This window comes from Vitis riparia, chromosome 14 (assembly GCF_004353265.1).
Source record: "Vitis riparia cultivar Riparia Gloire de Montpellier isolate 1030 chromosome 14, EGFV_Vit.rip_1.0, whole genome shotgun sequence".
Taxonomy (NCBI): Eukaryota; Viridiplantae; Streptophyta; class Magnoliopsida; order Vitales; family Vitaceae; genus Vitis; species Vitis riparia.
In genome coordinates this window covers 7,455,813-7,477,821 of record NC_048444.1, presented here as the reverse complement: position 1 = coordinate 7,477,821, position 22,009 = coordinate 7,455,813, and the positions used below count along the sequence as shown (strand labels likewise).

Genomic DNA, 22,009 nt, shown 5'->3' with positions numbered 1-22,009 from the left:
ACAGGTCCATTCAGACTTGTCTATAAATCAATTTATACTGTTTTCAGTCTCTTAAGCTTTCAGAATGCTAGCTGTTGTTAAAAAATAGACAAATGTGTTGAACAGATTTCAACCTTTGGATCTGGATTGGTGAAGCTTTTAGTAAATACTAGGAGTATCCATTATGACTTAGTCCTTAGCAACAATGCCCATTTATGGAAAAATAGATTTCCAATTACAATGATAGCCTTTTCAGTTCCAAACGATGGGCGCTTATGGGAAAATACACTACCATTAACAGCCGGGGTTTGTTTCACAGTAGATTTTGTTTCTCTAAAGTTGTGCCAGCTGGTAGATGCTGATAGGATAGCACTCAGTTCCAGACTGTGTGTAGCAGCTTTCAGCTATCATGGCATTGACAGCTTGGGTTGGATGGAAAGAATCCCAGAAGATGTACTGATCTCTATTCTTACATGGTTGCTCCAGTGGAAGGCAGGTTAGATCCCCTCCGTACCTTCCGTTCCCACAACAGGCACTGTTTGGTACAGTAAACCCTGCAACAAAATTTGGAAAGCCATTAGATAGAGTCCCTACAAAGGGTGTTACACTTTGGCTGCCTTAGGTAATTAGGGTTTTTTAATGGCTGTTATAATATCTATTAACATTTAGCTTCCCAGACAGGTATGTGATACAAGAATATGGAACTTGGTTGTTAAAACCTGTGGATGTTTTTGTACAGTTATACTAGTAGGACTTCATTGTTTAAACTTTGGAAAACATTTTAGCATCACTGGGAAGGCAGAAGACTAATTAATCATTTCTTTGACATCAAATTTTGAAACTTGTTTAATTAAATTTCAGCTAATAAAGTCACTCATGGTTACTGACCATAAAAGACAGTTATCTTAAACCATACTTGATTGTGTGATAAAGTTGAGGCTGATACTGACCATATTTCGAAGGATCTCTGATCATGTTAGAGAAGATATTATAGCTGTTCTGGTAGACGAAGAAAGATCCTGGGAGGCTTGCATTAAGAGTGCTCGTCAGTTGAATGAGACGGCTGTTGAACAGAGTGACTAAATTGTTGACTCGGTCAACACAACCATTGTTGCTGCTTGCCATGGATAGTTGACTAGGTATGCAACCAAGTGGACCAATCCCAACCAGCACCATTTTCCTGGCACCCAACCTGTAGAGTTTCTGGAAACACAGGAGACCACTAAAATTATGGAGTTACATTTGAATAATGCTTTGTATCTATAACTTGTCTCACCATTGCCTCTCCTTTGCTTGATCTATTTTTGAGTATTTGATGATTCTTATAAAAATGAAGAGCATGTTTTTGGAATCTTATTATGTTATTTTTTGCCTGTGGTATATTACTATGCTCACTAGTCAACATGCACGGCTATTGAATATTTTTGGATCAAGTCATGCTAGACTCCTTCACTCAGTTGATAGGTGATGGTTTAACCTCATGGTTTGGGAATGTTGCATGTAGGTGATGTTTGAATATCTGGTGTTCCTTTTTCTACAAGGGTCTCTAGGCTCTTTCACTTGGTTGATAGGTGATAATTTAGCCTCCTAGTTTGGGACTATTGTGTGTGATGTTGCTTGAATGTCTTGGGTTCCTTTTTCTAAAGGGGTCTCCCTCTCTCCCTCTCTCCCTCTCTCCCTCCCTCCCCCCTCCAAAGGTTGTTGGGCAATTGAATGAAAGTGCTCCAACAATGAACAGCTGGGCCTCCATTTCAAGACACTCCAAAGGTTACTTGTAGACTTTCAGGAATGGGTTGGTTCAGCTTCCATTCGCTACTGCCTATTTCTTCTGTGGTTTGGACCACCACCAAGAAGGCAATGTTATTTTCAAATCAATCTCACCCCCTGACAACGTATATATACCCGATGGTGGGGCTAATCTCTTGGCAGAGGTTTGCAGTGGCACCATCTATGTCCCCTAGCACTCTTGAGGGTCCCCACCCACTTAATTGTTCTGAAATTGTTTAAATTTCTGATCTAACCACTGGCTCGATCTACTGCCATATATATGGACCCATTTTCTTGAACTTTGACTTCAAGTTGAACCAAGAGTTGCCTGCTTGGAATCCATGAATTTCAGTGCTAAAACTATGTTAAAACCAAGTTTACTGGTGGCAAAGATGCTTCATCCTTAAATCTCCCTGAAGACACTTTCGTGAAAGCCTATTTTGATGGATCAGTATTCTTCAACTGCATTGTTACTAGAAAACACTTTTGCCCCCACCCCAACCATAAATGAAAAAAGCACAAAAAGAGGGTAGAAGAACAGGATAACTGGGTCTATGTGGGGGAGAACTTACCGACAACTGGTTTGATAGGTTATTAATGAGGAGATCTGCATAGGCTTCTCCACTGTAGACGTAGCTGCTGATATATCTTCTGGGTAGGAGATAGTTATTGATATAGTCATTGCTGCCAATGTTAATCAAGAAAACTGATTTTGCAAGGTAGTTTGTCAGCTCGCCGGGGGTTCCAAAAAGTGGTGGTAGTTGCTGTGAGGTGGTGATCGCAAACTGTGATATCTGTCCATTGAATGGTGTCCTTCCTCCCTGAAAAGAATCAGTCAAATTCATATTCCAGTTATGATTTCGGAAGGTTAGGCTCAAAATGGAAACATTACAATTGTCATGAATCTGTATAATACTATAGACAAGTCCCTCTGTTTTTGGATGAGAAATTATTTGCCTAGCTTTACATTACACCCTTTATTATGGTACTATTTTTATGCATCTGTTGGACAGGTTTGGTCACATTGATTCATTCAACGGTCTTAGACATATATCATGTCTCCTCACCATCAATAAATGTCATACATTGTGGTACAAAAAGAACTAATTAACAAGGGTTTAGGTCTTGACAAATGTTTTCAAGAATAGTTTTCTATTTTTTAGAACAAAAAAATTAAAAAACTTTTTCTTATGTTTTCTATTATTAGAAAATAGAAAATAAGAAGTTTTCAAATTGCTTTTTTTTTTGTTTCTGTTTTCTATTATAAAAATATCAGAAAATAAAAAGTTTTTAGAAAAATTCTTTTAATTGTTTTAACTTATTTTCAATTATTTTTTGAAAGCTGTTTTAAAAAATAATTATACAAACATATATAATGATTAAAAGTAAAAATATGAACATAAAAAATATTTTTAAAACATATTTAAAATTATTAAAAATAGACTAAAAACAATTTCAAATTCTCAAATAGACTTTTGTTTTATAAAATATCAAAAAATAGTTTTCAAAAACTAATTTTTCAGAATTGTTTTCTCCCTGAATAAGGCTTTAGGGTCTGAAACATACCAAAAATAGTCTTTCCAAACTTCCTGTTGCTGTCAGCCACTTTTGCAGTAGTCAAATGCTCATCACTTAGTCCTTGAAGGACACCAGTGAACAAATTACTGTATATATATGGGTTGAGATTTGGGACACCCATCAAATTTGGCAGTGATTCTAGGAAGCTTTAAAGCCTAGAAAGTCTAGGTGTTTTTTTTTTTTTATTTAAATAATCGGACTCTAAAGGCAACAAAATCACGAATACAATACCAGCTTTACTGGTTGAAAAAATGTATGCTATTTCCTGAAACTTGCTAGTGAAACAAATTCATCAAGTATGAAAAGTGAAAACCCATAATTTCACTATTACTCGACCTAGAACAGCTTTTCTTTTCCCTCGTTTTCTTCACCATTTGAAGAAAGATGAAAGAAAAGAAGCCAGCCCCTTACAAAGGGTTGTAGTGTGTACTACTTACATAATGCTGGCCAGTCTCGTCCAGAATTCCGGCAGCCGCTGAGGCATAGTTGAGTCCCCTCAAGATCTTTTTTCCTTTCGACAGTGGACTCAAAAAGGGTGGTATCAACGGCAACCCAAGATGGTGCGCTGCAATTCAAAATTGAAGGTGAATTCAAGAGCCAATCTTGTTCACAACAAAGAGTAGTCAGTGCATGCAAGTAATCCATACGTACCTCCATAATCAACGACTGTAAGGCCGTTGCTGAACCGCCCAGTTGGAAGGCCAAAATCAATCCCGTAAGGAAAGTAGTTTGCGCGTGCCATGGTGGGGAAGAAGTTGTTATTTCCATTATCGATCAGAGAGTCCCCGAAGATGAACATTGCAGGGGTGAGAGGAGCAGTGGCTTGACCATGAGCAAGCAGAGACAGCTTCACAAGCAGAATTGAGAGTAATGGGAAGAATGCAGCATGGGCTCTCACACACACTTTCTCCATTTCCATGCTGTCTTTTGCCTCTATCTTTGGCTTTCAAATCAAGGAGCTTATTATAATAAGAAGAGCTTGAGAAGGGGAGTGGTCACGCATGTAGTACGGGCCTCATAATCACACCTCAGTAGCAGCCCAGGAATTCACCAGTGACTGTCCGTTTTACATCTTAGTATCTGACTGTGAGTCCAAGTGTAATTCTGATTGTGGTAACTGCTGAGTGAAGTTTGATTCCAATTTTAGTGGATCATAAGGTTGTACTCTGTATTTTCACCTTGGTATTAAATGCATATAGTTGGGAAATTTAATTTCTGTTCAGAGCAGTAGTTTTTCAATCAAGCTGTTGCAGAGCTAAGACTGACAAGTAGGTTTGTCAAGCTGGGTTTGTCTGTGAGGTCTTCCTATTCTCATTTTCACTTTAACATCACCCCCTTTACCTTTTACCTTGCATCCAGTTGAGTTCTTGAAAAGAAATTTCCGACAGAGAATCAGAGGAAAAGAAGAGTAACTAGAAATTCTATTCATCATCATCATTATTATTATCATTAATATATGCAGGTAGAAGTGTGTTTTGGAACATGTAAGGGATTCCTAAGAATTGAGTGTTTTGGAAGATATGGGTGAAGAATAAGCAGATTAGGCTAATGTGAAGAATGTTTAAACTTGCTCCACTGCCCACATTGAGATTGTTGAAATCATTGATGAAATGGTTTGTAGCTCCAACATTAGGGAACTATGCTCCATCAGACATGTCACTGGTCATACTAGTTGCAACAACCATGGCTCTCATCATATGGTCTTTACCCTCCATAGCGTTTGAGCCATCACCAACAATGTTCTACGAGGAATTGCCGAGTCTAGTGAAAAAGGGATTAAAATGCTGATAACAATTTATCACTGTATGACCAAATTTTCCATAGAGTTGGCATCGAGGTTTAAAGCCACCACCAAATTGTCCAACATTGTTGAGTTGGGATATAATTTCTTTTGTTTTCCCTAATATGCCTAGTTAGTAATCATAACAGATCTAACAGTAATAGTGTTATATTGTTCAATTATCTTTTCATGAGCCAATAAAAGAATAGAGGCATTAGAGAGACTGTATGAATCTGGATGTGAAGTGATATGAACAACTACGGATTCATGTTCTTTATCAAACCCTGTAGCAACAACTAGAATTTGATCACATTTGGAGATGATGTTTCCAACAGAAGCTAGTGAATCAATGAGTATTTTCCTCTAATCTAGGTTGCATTTGAGTTGAGAGCTGTTGCCAGGAGTGGTTGAGGCAAATTCAGGTGAACACACTATAGATCTAATGTGAATCCCTCTAGACCTAATCCTTCTATATCAACAAAGATTTGTTGCTTCCATAAGAGATAAATATTGTCAGTGAGCTTCATTGCAATAGGTTAAGCAACTCGATTACTATCATTATCATCTTCAGGACTATTTGTTGGACGCCACTGTTGGATTTCAATCTGTTTGAATGCTTTGATACCATATAAAGAATTAGAGAAGAAGAATAATTAGAAATTTTATTTCACAGTTTTAATAAAAGAGTTCTCATGTTTCTATACAAAAAAGGGAGAGTCAGTACATGTCATTTTGAACTTCAAAACAACCTAAATAAATGTCATTTGCACACTATCAACTTCAATATTTCTAAATTCACAATTCACAAGCATTCTTGAAGTATATACAGAAAACTTCCACAATCTCTTGGACTCTCCATCAATTTTATGTTTCTCACCCTCTCAATCTCCCACAACACTATCTATAACCTTAAACCCCACACACTCTCGGACTCTCTCCATGAATTTCATGTTGCCCACCTTCTCAATCTCTCATAACACTATCTATAATATATCTTCAAAAGATAAGTTTAGTGTGCGAGCATAATATATACGTGGGAAAGAGAGCACATGCTAAAAAATATTCATATTTTTGTATTTATTTTCCAAGTAATCTTTTTCAATAATATTTTAAAAAAATATATATATATTTTAAATATCTGCCAGTTTGGGGTGTAAATGCAGGAGTGGGTGCACAAGGGTAAATTTGAAGCAGGAGCAGAAGGCCCATCCAGGGGTCCCATATTGCAGCCCACATGATGTGTTTCAACATACACCAACCACCAGCAGGGCCTGAAATTTCCACCGATTAATGCTTCGCCAGTCTTCAGAAGATGCTCAACGAGGATGGTTGCGTTATAAATACACACTTTTTGAAAGAAGTGAAAAAAGAAATGAGAATGATAGGCCAATTTCAAGTCTTAACCTTTGGATAATATGAGAAGTAAAAGGGGAAAATGTAGGCTTAAGCTTAATAATTTTTTTATATCATGCAGGATTAACTAATATTTATTGATACCCCCCTGAAAATTCTGTTTGGGCAAAAGGGTATTTAGCAACCTGTGCCAAAAGTTCAATATATTTTGGCCCAGCAAGATGAACACACCTGTAGCACAGGCGATATTGCCAAGGGAAGGTTTGAGTTACTTATCATTAAATAGCTAAATACTTGTCATCAATGTGGGGATTTTTTCTTGGGTTCTCTCAATATGTTATCTTCTAGGTAGTATCATGCACATATATTAATTCTGAATTAAGTAGGGCTCGTGAGAATGCAGATCATATGTTGGTGGCAAATGGCAATGGCCAACATGTGACAGTGGTCCTCAAAAGGCAGACATATAAATCGATTTCTTTGAAAATTGAACATCAAACTCCCACGATAACAGCTCCCAACTCAATGACAATATTCATATGCATACAAACTTTGGAGCGTCTAAAAGCCTCGAAATCAACATTACCCGTACACATGGGGTACAAACCCTAGACTAGACCCTCTTCTTTGAGAAAGCTTCTGCTTAATTTTCTAACAAACTAGGGTTTTGGGTTTGCTAACTCAAAAGTCTGTCCACAGTTATCTCCTTAGTAGAAGATTACTACTAAAAAATTTTATGTTAAGGGCACAACATTGGTGACTGGAGCCGCAACAACACTGTTTGTATGTAGGTGTCTGCTTCTTTCTGTGGGGTTCTGAATGATCTTATCTTCGAGCTTGGTAATGGAGAGGTGATAAATTAATAAGACAGGGGGACACGTATTAGTATTAGTTGACTGCTAATTCACGATGATATGAACAGTGGCGCTCGCTGCTACCTGACGCATGGCGATAGGAGGAAATGGCACGAGATAGAAAAATATGAACTTAGCTAAGCTATTGAAGTGGGTCCATGGACTACCATGCCCGAAATGTTTAGCAATCTTTTTATCTTTGTATGTACACACCTTGATAATCATGAGGATCCTTGACAAGATCCAGGGAATCCTAACATATCTCTAAGGCTTGATATTGATTGATTTTCTTGGTCGAAATGCTTGGACAACCTCAATCAAGGTGGCATGGCTCGAGGATCTTGCTTTAATCCGTACTTCACCAACAAATGCGCCTCACTAAACTAGTAGTGGAAGATGTACCATATAGGTAATTGAAGAGAGGGAAATTCTTCCCTCAACTTATTTAATAAACGATTGAAATAAAAGTAGAAGAGAGTTTTTTGCTTTGCATGTGATATAGTTCAATTCCTATGAATAGGGTATAGGGCTGTTTATATGTATAATTTGTTCTTTATGAAAAAGTTTTTGGGCTGCCTGGATCATTTCTACACTCCACCTGCATGGTCGGTTTCCCTATTGAAAGAAAAGAGTTTCCGGTAACCATCTCATTGATAGTGTTGCAGGCCTGTGGATTTAGGTATTTGCCATATGAATGAGCGTGGAACCGACTTGGTTTCATGTCACACAGTTCTCAAGGGGCCACCACTAGGGATCCAGTTGGAGGACACGGCCTCGTGCTCTAAAATCTTAACAGTTCTAAGCTTTAGTTTATTATGGTAAGATTAAAATGCTGAGAGGGGTTTAGTAATTCTATGCAATAATCACTTGCCCATGTTCCTCAAGCTCTTAATTTGATGCTCATGCTTCTTTGGGAACTATGCCACCCTAATCACCACACCGCCTCCTCAAACCGTCATTAGTGTACAATATTCTACCATTAATTTCCTCAGTAAACTAAGTTGAGAAATTTCGCTGATTGTTTAATTTTCTACTTCTACTGGTTTATCACTGATTGTCCATGGCTCACATGTGACTATACAATATTTTCACTGAAATTTTCCTTTCTGTCCCTCACTAATAATATATTTAAATAAGCCTGGCACTTATCCCAAAAGAAAAAGATTAACTTGGCAAGTTGCTTCAAAATTTGTTTTTATTTGCTTCAAAAGAAAGTAGCTAGCTTGTTCCAACACTAAATTTCAATGTGTATCAGTTTATATTTCTCATTAAGTACTGAATTCTATGTAGCATCAATGTGTATCAGGAGCTCTATATAGCTAATGATCAGGATTGCTCATCTCCTTCTTCATCTTTAATATGATATCACAGGCTCATCACTTGATGTAGGGAATAGCTTAACAAGAAAGTTTTCTACACCTGCTTAAGAAAAATGTGTCTCAAATGATTCAGAACCAATCCCAAATAGACATACTGATTAATATATATGATTTCAAACTGAAAGATTCCACAATAAATTATTTAAAGAAAAATGCCTAAACCCTAGATGGTATCCTAGGGATGATGAGCCCTTTGTTTTACCACATTCTTTTACTTATTTGGACAAGGACCGAATCTCTGACTCTCAGACCTTTGTGAGTATTGACCCTTTGATTTCATTAATTTTCAATCTCTAGCATGTTTTAGTTATTACTTTGGGTAATAGATTAAAGATTACAGCTCATGTCTGGTTAAATACTGCAATTAGTATCGAAAAAGTATGATTTCTTTACCGCAATATTTGAACACAAACCTGAAAAAATACCATAGTTTATTTATCTTAATTATTCAATTTTATATTTTCCAACCATATGTATGACACTTGAGCTTAGAGTCAAGCCAAACTAAGCTCGATCTTGCTGCCTGGATGGACTTACAAAAGGAGAGAAACCTCTAAAAGCCTGCAGAATATATGCTTTGTGATCCTGCACTTACTTTTGTATATCTCATGGTATCAGCAAAGAAAGCCCTAGATTGTTCCCTACAAGTATTGTTTATATGTTATCAAGTGCAGACCCTCGGTGACTGGTCATGATCCATCCACCACTGCCATAGAAATTTGCATGCATGGAACAAGCAGGAGGAGAACACCCATATATCTCTTTCTTATGATTTTCCAAACACTGTCGTATGACTTGTTTTCTGAGATTTGAATTCAGTTCAGCACACCAAACCACATTCAAACTTTGAAATGAAGAACAGTAATATTTTATCTTCTAACATTTGTCCTTTTTTTTTAATATTTATTTATTTGAGTTTTCCAAAGTCCTGCATATACCCAGGTGTCTTATTTTATTAAGCTGGTGGTGTTGGAACCCTAGATTGCTTTGACTTGGGTTGAACTCTCTATAAAATCTTGGTTGCGGTTTGCATTTTTCTTCTCTTTTGTTGTGTTGAGCGACAAACATACCCCCAAGAAAAGCAAAGGAACACAAGAAATGGTGCCCATAAAGTTTACAAGCTTAGTGCTTGGACTTCTCCTTGTTTTGCAAGCTCTAAGGGTCTCTCTGACACAAGCTCATCAAGGTAAACAGCTTTCTTTTCCACTAGTTTTTGAATAAAACTAAGCAAGTTAACCATGGGAATTTCGGATAATATTTTTCAAATATTTCTTTGCAGATAGGGCAATGAATGGAAATGGGCTTGCAATGACTGGAGAAAATGTGCTGTTGGTGAAAAAGGTAGCCTACTTTGTTATTCAATTGCCCATTAATTTCAGTAATACATATATCCTATTTTGATTTCCCAAATAAAAAATTTAACAGGGACTTCTTGATGGTAAACCCAACGCCGTCACTAGGACAAGAGGCCTTGGAGGAAGGAAAATGGTGGTGGATAGAGTGTCGAGAAAAGGGATCGAGGAACAAGGACTGAACCAAGAAAACTCAAAGATTTCAGGTGCAAACCATTCTGTTGGAAATTGTGAGCTTGAAGGGAAAGGGGGTTTGGATGTAAAATGTAAAATTGGTGATGAAAGTAATATTCCTAGCACGCTCCATGTAGTCAGTTTTGTCGCATTTAGTGCTGATTATACATTGGTAAAACGCCACCCTCCTAAGAACAACTGAGTAAAAAGCAGTGGAAACCCAATTAAGATCTGTTTTTCCTCTTTAGGATTAGTATATGTCCTAGTGAAAACATTTTGAGGAATCCATACTTGTATGTATGCAGAAAGTTTTGATGTATAAAAAGGAATTATCGTAAGATGCTTGAAGTGCTGGTACTTTTAGTGATTCACATCTTAATATGATTCTAATTTCTATGAATTAGTTTTGGGAAAGGAGGCTGGATTAATTATAGAGTTCATTTTAGATTTGCTTGAATGCAGGAAAAGACAATTATGCTTGGGAGAAGTTTGCCAGAAAATCACGGTATCCCCCGAACGATCAGGTTTCTCTCTCCAGCCCCAAACCTCACACGAAGTTCCATGAACATATATAGCATTTGATGAAATATAATATCTTTATGCTGCAAGGGAGGATTTTACAACCAAATATGGAAAAATACCACTTTTGATGAAGTGCTGGGTGTGTGTGTTTGTTTTTAGGGCTTTCTTCCCAAAATATCAGTATCCTTTCTTCCTCATGTTATCTTAAATCATGTTTATTTTTCCAGCCTAACTCCAGCTTCTCTCAACCTCAGGACAATCTCAACACGTTGGAGCCGAAGACATGGAAATGTTCCAGCTTGGGCTGTACTTCAAAATCCAAAATACCAGTCTCTCAAGAACCTCCTGATACTACTCAGAGGGATGAAGAAGAAAGGCTTCTTAAGGCCGTGAATGAGATGGTGAACCTGATTCACAAGGACTACAAGGGAACTGATAAGCCTAAGCGCAAGCCACCAATCAACAACCATGAACCTTCAGACTAAGAAAATGCTGATAGCCCTTGTTAGGTTTAGGCTCACAGTTTTGCTCCCTTAGATGTGAAGTCCTTTAACCTACTTAAAATATATTAGTTTCTCTCGTTTAGGCAATGAAGCATAGGATACTTTGTTTCTTTTTCTAACATGACACTTCTACACATAGGATCCTGTATATTACATGTGCCTTCAGGGAACTTCTAATTTCTTCTGTGAAGTTACACTAGTTAAGTGAGGTGATTATATATATCATAATGTTATTTGCCACTATATTAAGACTCTGAGAAATGTCTTCTCTGCATGAAGTTGGGTGTTTTTTAGTTCAGGGACTAAGTCCCTAGTGCACTCTTAATTATAGTACTTTAAGCTTCAATTGTCCATGTATGGCGAAAAATGATCTAGCAGTGAGGATTCAACTTTTAATGGGTTCTTGCTTTATTAGGCACCATTTCATTGCTTAGATTGCTGATGTTTCGAATTAAACGGTAATATAATCACACAGCTTGCAGAAAAAATTGAGCATTTATTGGAGCTTTAATTTCTTCTTGTTCCCTTTTCCTTTTTATTATCTTTGTCATAGTATTGAAGAAGCACAATAATGTTTTTCACATTATTCATTGTTGCAAAATCATAAGAAAACGAATTGCAACCAGCAAATATATGTGGGAAATACCACATTTATGTGGTTAATTAGGCAAAATTACTTATTGTCTAAAAAAAAGAAAAAAAAAATGGAAACAAAATCCAAGTGAGAGAAGGTAAAACAAATGAGACAAAATTAACCTGAAGGAGAAAGTCGAAGCATGGAACTGCTTCTAGTCTTAGATCAATTCAGAGATTTAAAAATGAAACCATTCTATTAATTACATGCCAGCGAAAATTTCCTCATTTTTGGAGATTTCAGGTCTAAGTGTCGAATAAGGTGATAGGAGCTCAAACATTGGCCTCCATTGGTCAAGGCAGAGAGCTTTATAGATGTTTGAAGAATAGTTTATGCACAAGAATAAAATGATCGCAAGACTTATTCAATCAACATTGTTGTGCAAAAAACATATACAAAGATGAGTAGAAAATGGAAGACAAAGTCAATTGATTTGGCTTGAGTTTAGCTAATCAATTGAGTAATGCTAATGTAAATGGAAATAATAGAATTCGTTTCTAATTTTATAAACCAAATCAGTAGGTGAATGATTTTGTCAAGATGAACAGCCGTTGGCTCCTTGGATGCATAATATGATAGAGGGAAGACCCATTGGAATAGCCTTGCACACTGTTATATTCATCTCTAATGGTGAGCTGCTGATTTGGTTGGTTGTGAAGCTGATTATGGAACTAAATCTGGAGGAGGTTTGACTTCTATCAGCCCCCCCTCCCCCATGGAACATAGTGAAAGCCCTTTTGGCTAGAGGTTTGGTAAGACTATCGGGTATTTGAAGATGACTACAAACATATTTAGCATGACAACTTTTTCGCCAACAATATGATAATTTAATTCTATGTGCTTTGTCCTGCATGAATCACTAGATTTTTCACCATATGCATTGCACTATTGTTATCACATAGAACTGGAAGTTGGGGAAGTGGTAGGCCAACGTCATGTAAGAGAACGACAGTAGTTGCAGCCATGGAAAGGTACTTTGCCTCTGCTATAGAGTGTGTTATTGCCCCTTGTTTATGTTAAAGGAAGTATTCAAGGAGATACACGACACTAGGCACAGCAGGAAAACACTCCCATCAATATTTTCATAAATCTAGAGAAATCAAAGAAATCAAATATTAATAGTATTTAATTTTTACAATATTTGGAAATAAAATATTAATAGTATTTAATTTTTACAATATTTGGAAATAAAATATTAATAGTATTTGATTCTCACAATATTTGGAAATCAAATATTAACAATATTTGATTCTCTTCATTTTAGGATACTTTCCAATATGTTAGGAATATTGTTTATTTCTTTCCTTGTACCACTCATCTATATTTTTGTATAAAATTCCAAAGGAAGTAATAGAAAATATAGCTATTGCCAAATTATCAAATTTTACATGGTATCATAGGCATAAATTTGCAATCCAAACACAAAACTTGAACTCAATCTTAAGTCATTTCACCAATGTTCTAATTTCATCTCTATCAAGTTAAACTCTACAAATTTCTTACTGTGGTGAAGTCAAATCACTCCCTTAGTTCGTAGCCTTGGTGTTCTCCATCATCTATAAAATGGAAAAAAACTTGTTGAGGAAATGAAAGATGATAAGGGAAACAAAAGTCCTAACCCATAATACCAACTGTGGATCAATAATGGACTTCTCACTTCATGGTTTATTGGAACCATGAAAGAAGATGTTTTCAACATGTTCTTCAGTGTTGAAATGACATATGAAGTATGAACATCTCTTAAAGAGCAACTGCTTCTCGCTACAGTAGAAAAAGAAATGAATTTGAAAAATATGTTGATGACTCTCAAAAGGGGTCACAGTCTCTTGAAGAATATTTAAGGGACTTAAAAAATATAAGTGACAATCTTATCCCAATTAAAAAGCTAATTTCAGACCAAGACAAAGTTTTCCAATTTGCCCATGGCTTAGGACAAAAGTACAAAAATTTTCAACTTGCTATGCTTACTAAACCACCTTATCATTCCTTTATCCAATTTATGCTAGCTCTTTAAGGACATGAATAATCACTCACCACCCAAAAGGAGGAGGAGAAAATGTTCTTAGAGCATGTACCAAATTTCTTTGGAAAACAAAATTGTGATCGAAATGGTCGGGGTAGAGGAAATTTCAACTCAAATGGAAGAGGATTCACACTTGTTGGGCGCTATAATGGAAACCATGGTCCTCAATGTAATTTTAACATTCTCAAATGGTCAACTAACAACACAACTTAACCGAAAGAAATACACCACCAACAACGTCCTACTAGCTTAAGTAATGGTAGTAAAGTAACTTGTCAAATTTATGGAAAACCAAATCATTTTGCTATTAATTATTGGTATAGGCTTGATTATTCCTACCAATATGAAGATTTTCCACAACCTCTTACTTTTCTTGCCATGAATGACTCAAATAATCAGTCCTTTATTGTTGATTCCGATGCTACCTCACATATGACAAACGATGTAGGTAAACTTTTTTATATTAAATCATATAATGAAAATAATTTTATTTATGTTGGAGATGGAAATAGTCTACTTATTTCTCATATTAGGGATGTTTATGTTCTTACAAATGAAGGAAAATTGGATTTAAAAGATGTGTTAGTGTTCTTGATTTAAAAAATAAAATAAAATTGTTAATTGTTGGAAAATTTACTACGAATAATTTATGTACCTTTGAATTCACCTCATCTAGTTTCGTTGTTAAGGACCAAAATCAAAGGACGATAGCAAGAGGACATAAGAAAGGACAACTGTATACTTTAAATGGAAACTAGCAAGAGACATTTAGTACAATAAATAAACTTCATCAATTTGGCATCAACAATTTAAACATCCAAATTTGAAGATTATTTCTTGAAAAGAAAGTTATTGATATAACCCATTGAGTAACTAAACCTTCTACTTGTGTTAATTGTCAAATGGGGAAGAGTTGCAAATTTATCTTTCCATTATTCAAATTAGCTTTCTAAATTTCCTTTTGATAAAATACATTGTGATATTTAGGGCCCGACTATTGTGACTAAAAATCAACATTTTCATTTTTATGTGATATTTGTCAATGATTATTTAGGATTCACATGACTTTATCCTTTGAAATGAAAATCTGTTTTTTTTGTTTGTTTTCATAAGTTTCAAAATTTGGTAGAAAACCAATTTGATCGAAAAATTAAAGCATTTCAATGTAATGGTGGAGGAGAATTTAGCTTTAATATTTTTTTTGAGCATCTTCGAAATAATGGAATAAAACTACATGTTTCATGTCATAGGACCAGGGAGGAAAAAATCGGTAAAAATCGGCGAAATATCGCCGATATATAGCGTGTCGCCGCCCGCCGACACGACACAGCTAGGAGATAAGTCGGCCGGGCGAAAAATCGCCCAAAATCGTCCAAAATCGGCGAAATATCGCCGACACACGATAAATCGCCGATTTATCGCGCGGTCAACGCGGGTCAACTCCGCTACAGTGTCGGTCAACGCCGCTACAGTAGCTCTCCATTTTGTGCTGCCGAGGGGATTTGAACCCCAAACCAAAAGGTTTGGGGTTCACCCACTTACCACCTGGGCTAAGCCCTCTCTTGATATATACTATGCAACAACTATATATATACTTAAATTCATTATATAAAGAAAATATAAGAATATTTTAAAGAGCAAATTAATTATAATTATTTTATAATTAAATGCAAAGTCTTTTAATTAATTACCAAAAATATAAAAATTATATAATTTTCTTCATAATGTTTTTAATATCATTAATAATTAATTAAATATTAAAAAATTATATATATATCATTATTCATTTTATATTGTTTAATACAATTGAATTAAATGGATCATATTTTAATACTAATATATATTTTAAAATTAGACATATTATAATCAAATATCATAATATTAGGTGTAATTTAATAATAAATGTACACTTATAAAATTCATATTTTTATCGATGTATACGATATTATTATCAAATATAATAAATCATGTTATACATATATCAAAATTTTCAATAAAATAACTTTAAAATGTCTATTATACTTCTAATTATATTATTATGAGGTTTTTCTTGCATTTCCATGAGTTTTTAACAATTTTAAGCCTACCAATAATATCCACCGATATATCTCCGATATATCCAAAAATATCTCCGATATATTCGATATATCCGTAAAATCAAATTACCGATATATCCGTGATTACCGATATTTTCATCCTTGCATAGGACTTCTCAACAAAAAGTAGTTGAGCAAAAACACCGGCATATTGTTGAAACCAAATTGATCATGTTTTTTCATGCCAACTTGCCATCATCTCTTTGGGTTGAAGTCTTTCTTATAGTTGTGTATCTTACAAACAAGTTGCCCTCCTCAACTCTTAACAATGTTAACCCTTACTTTAAGTTCTATGGAAGGCATTTTGACTACAGTGGCTTGTGAGTGCAAGGATGTTAATGTTTTCCATCATTACATCATCAAAGTAGTTCAAAGTTTACCAAGAAGACTTATCTGTGTGTCTTTCTTAGATATAGCCTGATTCACAAGGGTTATAGAAGCTTGGAGCCTCAAATAAGGCAAGTTTATATTTCTAGACATGTTATCTTTGATGAAGGCACCTTTTCTTACAAGTCCTCACATGTGGTCCCTAATTCTACAAATTTGGAAATGTCTGATGTTCCTCATTTGGATATATAAATGGCTTAATTCAGCTATTAAGGAAACTACCTCATTGGTTGATTCACAAAATCCAAAAAGTTTGACAAATTCTAAAGAAGAAAGTTATAATATTTTCCCTTATTGTTGTAACCTTGATTTTATTGCAGATTTTATTCCAAATATTGTAGGAAATAATAAAGAAAATCAACCTAGCTTGAATGGTGCAACTACCTCAAATTCTCTTATAATTTCTATCATTGTTCCAATGGTTCAATCTACTGCAACTTTAGAGAATTCAATTCCAACTGTGGATGAAGGTCTTGCACATTCTTTTCCTTCAATTGAAGCTCAACTTGAACACAATAACATTTAACAAGTCTCTCCAACTGAGTTAGTGCCATAAACTTGACCCGTTCGAGCCAAAAAGTCACCTTCTTACCTCAGTGATTATGTTGCTCTTGCCACTTCATCACTAACCTCTTCTCATGTACATGATCTCATTCCATCTAAGCCAAATACCTTGAAGATTGTTCTTAAGGATTTACATTGGATTAATGCCATGAAAGATGAACTTCAAGCTCTTCGTGATAATAACACGTGGAGTTTGTTCCTCGACTATTTGGAATCAATGTTCTCAACTCCAAATGGGTATATCGTATTAAGTATAAAGAAGATGGTTTTATTGATCGTTTTAAGGCTCGCTTGGTTGCAAAAGGTTTCACACAAGTACTATCAGGAGTGGACTATGATGAAACTTTTAGCCCTGTGGTTAAACCAACCACCATTCATCTTGTCATAGCTCTATCTCACTCTTTAAATTGGAGCATGCACCAATTGGATGTAAAGAATGTGTTCTTGCATGGGCATCTAAAGAAGATGGTCTACATGGAGTAGCCTCCGGGATTTATTGATTCTTTTTTTCTTGATTATGTGTGTCTATTAAAGAAATCATTATATGGTATGAAACAAGTGCCTAATGCTTGGTTCAATCGCCTCTCACAATTTTTGCTCCAACTTGGTTTCTATTGCAACAAATCAGACTCATCATTGTTTATTTATCGCACTCATGACATAATCATAATTCTCATTTATATGGATGATGTTCTTATTGCAGGTAATAATAACCAATCTATTGTAAGTCTTTTTGTACAACTTGACCATGAATTTGCGATTAAAGATCTTGACCCTTTACATTATTTCTTGGTGTAGAGATTAAGGCCTTATTTAGTAACTATTTTTGAAAATAATTCTAAAAAATAGTTTTTGAAAATTGTTCTATGATGTTTTATAGAACAAAAGTCTATTTAGGAACTTGAAATGTTTCTAACTTGTTTTTAATATTTTTAAATATGTTTTAAAAATAATTTTTATATCTAATACTTTATTTTTAATCATTCTATATGCTAGCTTGTATAATTATTTTCTAAAACTTTCTTTCTCAACAAAAGTATATACATGACCTACTTTCAAGGACTAAGATGTTTCACGGCAATCATATTACCACACCTTAGGTTCTAACTACTAAACTTTCTCTTTTGGACAATGTTTTAACTAATGCTACTACTTTATGAAGTATTGTCGGAGCCCTCTAATACTTAACTTTCAAAAGGCTAGATATTATTCATGTAGTTAATCAGGTTTGTCAATATTTTAGTAACTCTATTATGGCTCACTTGATGGCTGTAAAGCGTATCTTGAGATATCTTAACGAAACCCAATACTTTGGTTTTTGTTACTTATCCACTAGTTCGAAATCTCTTTACGGGTTTAATGGTGCTGATTGTGCAGGTTGCCCCACTACAAGAAGGATCACCATGGGTTATTGTGTTTTTCTTAGAGCAAATTACATCTTTTGGCCTTTAAAGAAACAAGCAAATATTGCTTGCTTGAGCACCTATTACTTGCTTGAGCACCAAGGCCGAGTATTGCTCTTTGACCTTCTTCGTAGCTAAGTTCTAAGAATATTGTTTATTTCTTTTTTTGTACAACTCATCTATATTTTTGTACAAATTTCCAAAGGAAGTAATAGAAAATATAGCTTCCATTGCCAAATTATCAAATTTTATAGTTTCTTAGAAGATTAGGAAATACAATTAGTACCAAGATAAACGCAAAAACTAGTAGTGTTTCGTGTTATCATATGCCCCGCCCAATCATAATCAACAAAAAAAACATATAATTATATTGAACTTTAGCCAATAAGCAAATAACGTAATTTAAGGTACCTTTTAAATAGTGTAAGACTTATTTCATAGCCTTGAGATTTGTCTTAGTTGGCTATTGGAGGTGTCGGAACACTTTGTTGACACCATTAGTGATATCTAGTCTAGTGAATGTCAAATATTAGAGACTACCAACCAAGGTGCAATACTCAATTAGATTTACATGTTGTAAATCGTCTATAGTTAGTGAATCTCTGACAGATATAGTTGTGGCTATGATAGAACAATTTAACATGTGTGCTTTCTGAAGGAGGTCTTCGGTATAATTTGCTTGGGAAGGTATAAACTACCACAAAACTATGTATCTTTAATTATGAGTAAATTGGCCAAGGTCTTTTAGAGCAAGGTGTTAAGACTGGTGTTGATCTATTGGACTATAGTAAGGTTGATACTTGTTACAATAAAATCATCCACATAAACTAAAATTAAAATAACTATAGGGGGGTGGATCAATAGGATCAACTACTAGTGTAAGATCAATAGGCATAGGTTTTGTTGATAGGGAAGGAAGAAGAATTGGGATATCAACAAATAGTTGGTTTGCTGTTAAATCCAATGTGGAGTGCAGAGATGGTGGAGAGGAAGGATCAAGTGTAAGGGTGGCTAGAATGGATTTCATTAGGGAAGAAGAAGATGCATCTATGATGGGAGGTGCAGTGATAGTAATTGTAGGCTATTTTGATAGGAATGATAGCTGGAGGAACTAGTGTTGAGGTGCTTGATCAAATGGTATATGACTTGCGTGTAGCCATTCATTAGCATCAGGGGAGGAAGTAATGTAACTTGGTTCTTGCGCAAAAAAGACAATATGAGTAGCTTGAATAGCAAAAGGGAATTCATGCTTGTCAAAGATAACGTGTCTAGAGATGTAGACATCATTTTTTTTGAGGTTTAAGGCATTTATAACCCTTGTGTAAAGGGCTATAGCCAATAAATACACAAAGATAGATTTTTCTCTAAAAGTTAGTGATCTTATTATTTCCAATATTGTAGTTGTGTGATTTGGTTTGCTAGAGATTTAAAATGTCATAATAGCATTCTAATTTGATCTTTGTTTTTAATTAAAGTTGTTTTTTCCTTCGTGTTGTGAGTTACCCTACAATATACATTCCTTATGATGAGGATGATTATGATGTTGAATGTTGAATCCTAGAGAATTATTTTGTTGAACACCTTTGCCTTCCTTATTATGGGAGAAACCTGTACTTTGACCATCGAACCTGCCACCTCTTCTAGTACCCCACCCCTTTCTTGGCTAAAGAAGGCTTGATTGTGGTTTAAAACATATTTTTCTTCTTCTTCAAGTATAATATTTACTTGTTCATGATTTTGAAGGGCGAGAATGAATTGGATGAGAGTTATGATGGTTTAGTGAGCATTATAGTTTTGAAATCAGCATACTTGGGACCAATACCTTACACTAATAGAAATACTTTTGTCTTCTTCAAGAAATGATTTTGCCAATGGTAGCCAAGCTATCATAAATGCCTTTGAACTTTTTTATCATATTCATCAAGTTCCATTGATCCTTTCAAAATTGCATAGAAGTTGTCCTTCAACCATGATTCTTTTTATTTGGTTGTGGGTAATAGTTATTCTTTAATAGAAATCCAAATCTATTGAGCAGACTATCCTTCAATGGTAATACTCAAGATATCTTCTGTCATCAGCCCCATAAGCTAAGACATCAAGAGGCCATAATCGTTCACCCAAATTGCATACCTCAGATTCACTTCCTTCTTGCCATCTTTCTTCTCTATTTCTTCTGGTGAAGCCCAAGCCAACATCTCTAGAGTTATTTTTAAGCCTAAGACTCTTGATTAAGGTGGAATGTGAGATCTCCAAAGAAGATAATCGGTAGAAGATAGCTTAACAGATACCAAACTTGCACACTGGTGAAAAGATTGAATAGTGAAACTAGGTTCTGAAACTAAGGCAATGTGGCTTTGGTACCATTTGGAAGTTTGAGGAATAGTTTATGCACGAGAATAAAATCATAGCATGCCTTCTTCAATTAACATTGTTGTGTAAAAATATATATACAAAGATGAGTAGCAAATGAAAGACAAGTCAATTGATTTAGCTTGAGCTTAGCTAATCAATTGAGCTGTGTTGATACAAATGAAAAGAATAGATCGAATTAGTTTCTTATTTCATAAACCAAATCAGTAGTTGAAGGATTTTGTGAAGATGAATTAGCGGCTAGCTCCTTGCATGCATAATATGGTAGAGGGAAGACCCATTAGAATAGCCTTGCACATTGCCATATTCGTCTCTAATGGTGAGCTACTGATTTGCTTGGTTGTGGAGCTGCATCCGGAGGAGGTCTGACTTATTTACATATTATTACTCCACATAAGATATATACACTTAAAAATTATATTAAATATATAAAATTTTTAAAAATGAAAATTCAATAAATAAATAAATTTAAATTTTTTTATTTTTAAATTCTATTAAACCGAATGATAATCTTTTTAAGGAGATTTTTAAATATCCTTATATGGAACTAATTACAAGAGAAACATGAAATTGTAAATAAATTAAGAACATTTTAAAATAAAAAATAAATATACATATATCATTTTATCTTCTATATTTTTAAATATATCTAAACTATATACATCATCATTTTATTAAATATGTTTTCAAATATTTTTAAATATGATAATCTTTTTAAGGAGATTTTTAAATATCCTTATATGGAACTAATTACAAGAGAAACATGAAATTGTAAATAAATTAAGAACATTTTAAAATAAAAAATAAATATACATATATCATTTTATCTTCTATATTTTTAAATATATCTAAACTATATACATCATCATTTAATTAAATATGTTTTCAAATATTTTTATATATAAATATAAGGCCCATAGCTAAAAAAGGACTACCCAACAACTCAAACTAGTTTGGTCAGCCCCTCAGGAATGCCTTGGGCTGCATGCGTTTGATTAAGCCTAGTGCCTTCTGTTCCCAAAGAGAATCAAATCCATGGCCCAGACTAGTTGGATCTCATCCAATACCATTTATTTTTTGAGTATGAACAGAAGCGAAATTCAAATAAACCTAAGAAAAATGGTTAGTTAATCTGTTTTTTTCATTATGGATTTTTACAATCAAGTGAAGAATCATCTAATTTTAAGTATAAATGCCCAATCTGTGGAATTTTCTACCTTGTGATTTATATCTACTCAAGTTTAGAATCTACTAAAAGATTTATAACATACAAATCTTTCATCTCCCTAAG

At 34.7% G+C, this 22,009-nt stretch overlaps 2 protein-coding genes across 3 annotated transcripts; one reads left to right on the top strand and one right to left on the bottom strand.

Annotated features, from left to right (window-relative positions):
* Positions 1–130: 130 nt before the first annotated feature.
* Positions 131–4,280, bottom strand: LOC117930407 (GDSL esterase/lipase 7-like). The gene is made up of 5 exons (XM_034851051.1): positions 3,976–4,280; positions 3,762–3,889; positions 2,319–2,567; positions 930–1,182; positions 131–533 (listed from the first exon to the last, which is right to left on the bottom strand). The coding sequence occupies exons 1-5, from the start codon at positions 4,241–4,243 to the stop codon at positions 313–315; spliced, it is 1,119 nt and encodes a 372-aa protein (XP_034706942.1). The 5' UTR covers positions 4,244–4,280; the 3' UTR covers positions 131–312.
* A 5,378-nt stretch (positions 4,281–9,658) lies between these two features.
* LOC117930409 lies at positions 9,659–11,484 on the top strand. 2 transcript variants are annotated; one of them, XM_034851053.1, is made up of 5 exons: positions 9,659–9,876; positions 9,970–10,031; positions 10,116–10,248; positions 10,679–10,740; positions 10,966–11,484. In XM_034851053.1, exons 1-5 carry the CDS (start codon positions 9,789–9,791, stop codon positions 11,221–11,223), a joined length of 603 nt encoding a protein of 200 aa, XP_034706944.1. In that variant the 5' UTR covers positions 9,659–9,788; the 3' UTR covers positions 11,224–11,484. The 2 variants fall into 2 exon arrangements, with proteins under 2 accessions (XP_034706944.1, XP_034706945.1); XM_034851054.1 differs by having other exon boundaries at positions 9,664–9,876; positions 10,993–11,484.
* The last annotated feature ends 10,525 nt before the right edge of the window (positions 11,485–22,009 follow it).

Excerpts from the sequence above, each read along its gene's own strand:
- LOC117930409 (XM_034851053.1), top strand. The coding sequence starts at position 9,789 with ATGGTGCCCATAAAGTTTACAAGCTTAGTGCTTGGACTTCTCCTTGTT. Across the intron at positions 9,877-9,969 it reads TCTGACACAAGCTCATCAAG|ATAGGGCAATGAATGGAAAT; the intron begins GTAAACAGCTTT and ends ATTTCTTTGCAG. Across the intron at positions 10,249-10,678 it reads AGAAAACTCAAAGATTTCAG|GAAAAGACAATTATGCTTGG; the intron begins GTGCAAACCATT and ends GCTTGAATGCAG.
- LOC117930407 (XM_034851051.1), bottom strand. The coding sequence starts at position 4,243 with ATGGAAATGGAGAAAGTGTGTGTGAGAGCCCATGCTGCATTCTTCCCA. Across the intron at positions 3,890-3,975 it reads TACAGTCGTTGATTATGGAG|CGCACCATCTTGGGTTGCCG; the intron begins GTACGTATGGAT and ends TTTGAATTGCAG. Across the intron at positions 534-929 it reads CAGAGATCCTTCGAAATATG|GGTTTACTGTACCAAACAGT; the intron begins GTCAGTATCAGC and ends ATTTTGTTGCAG.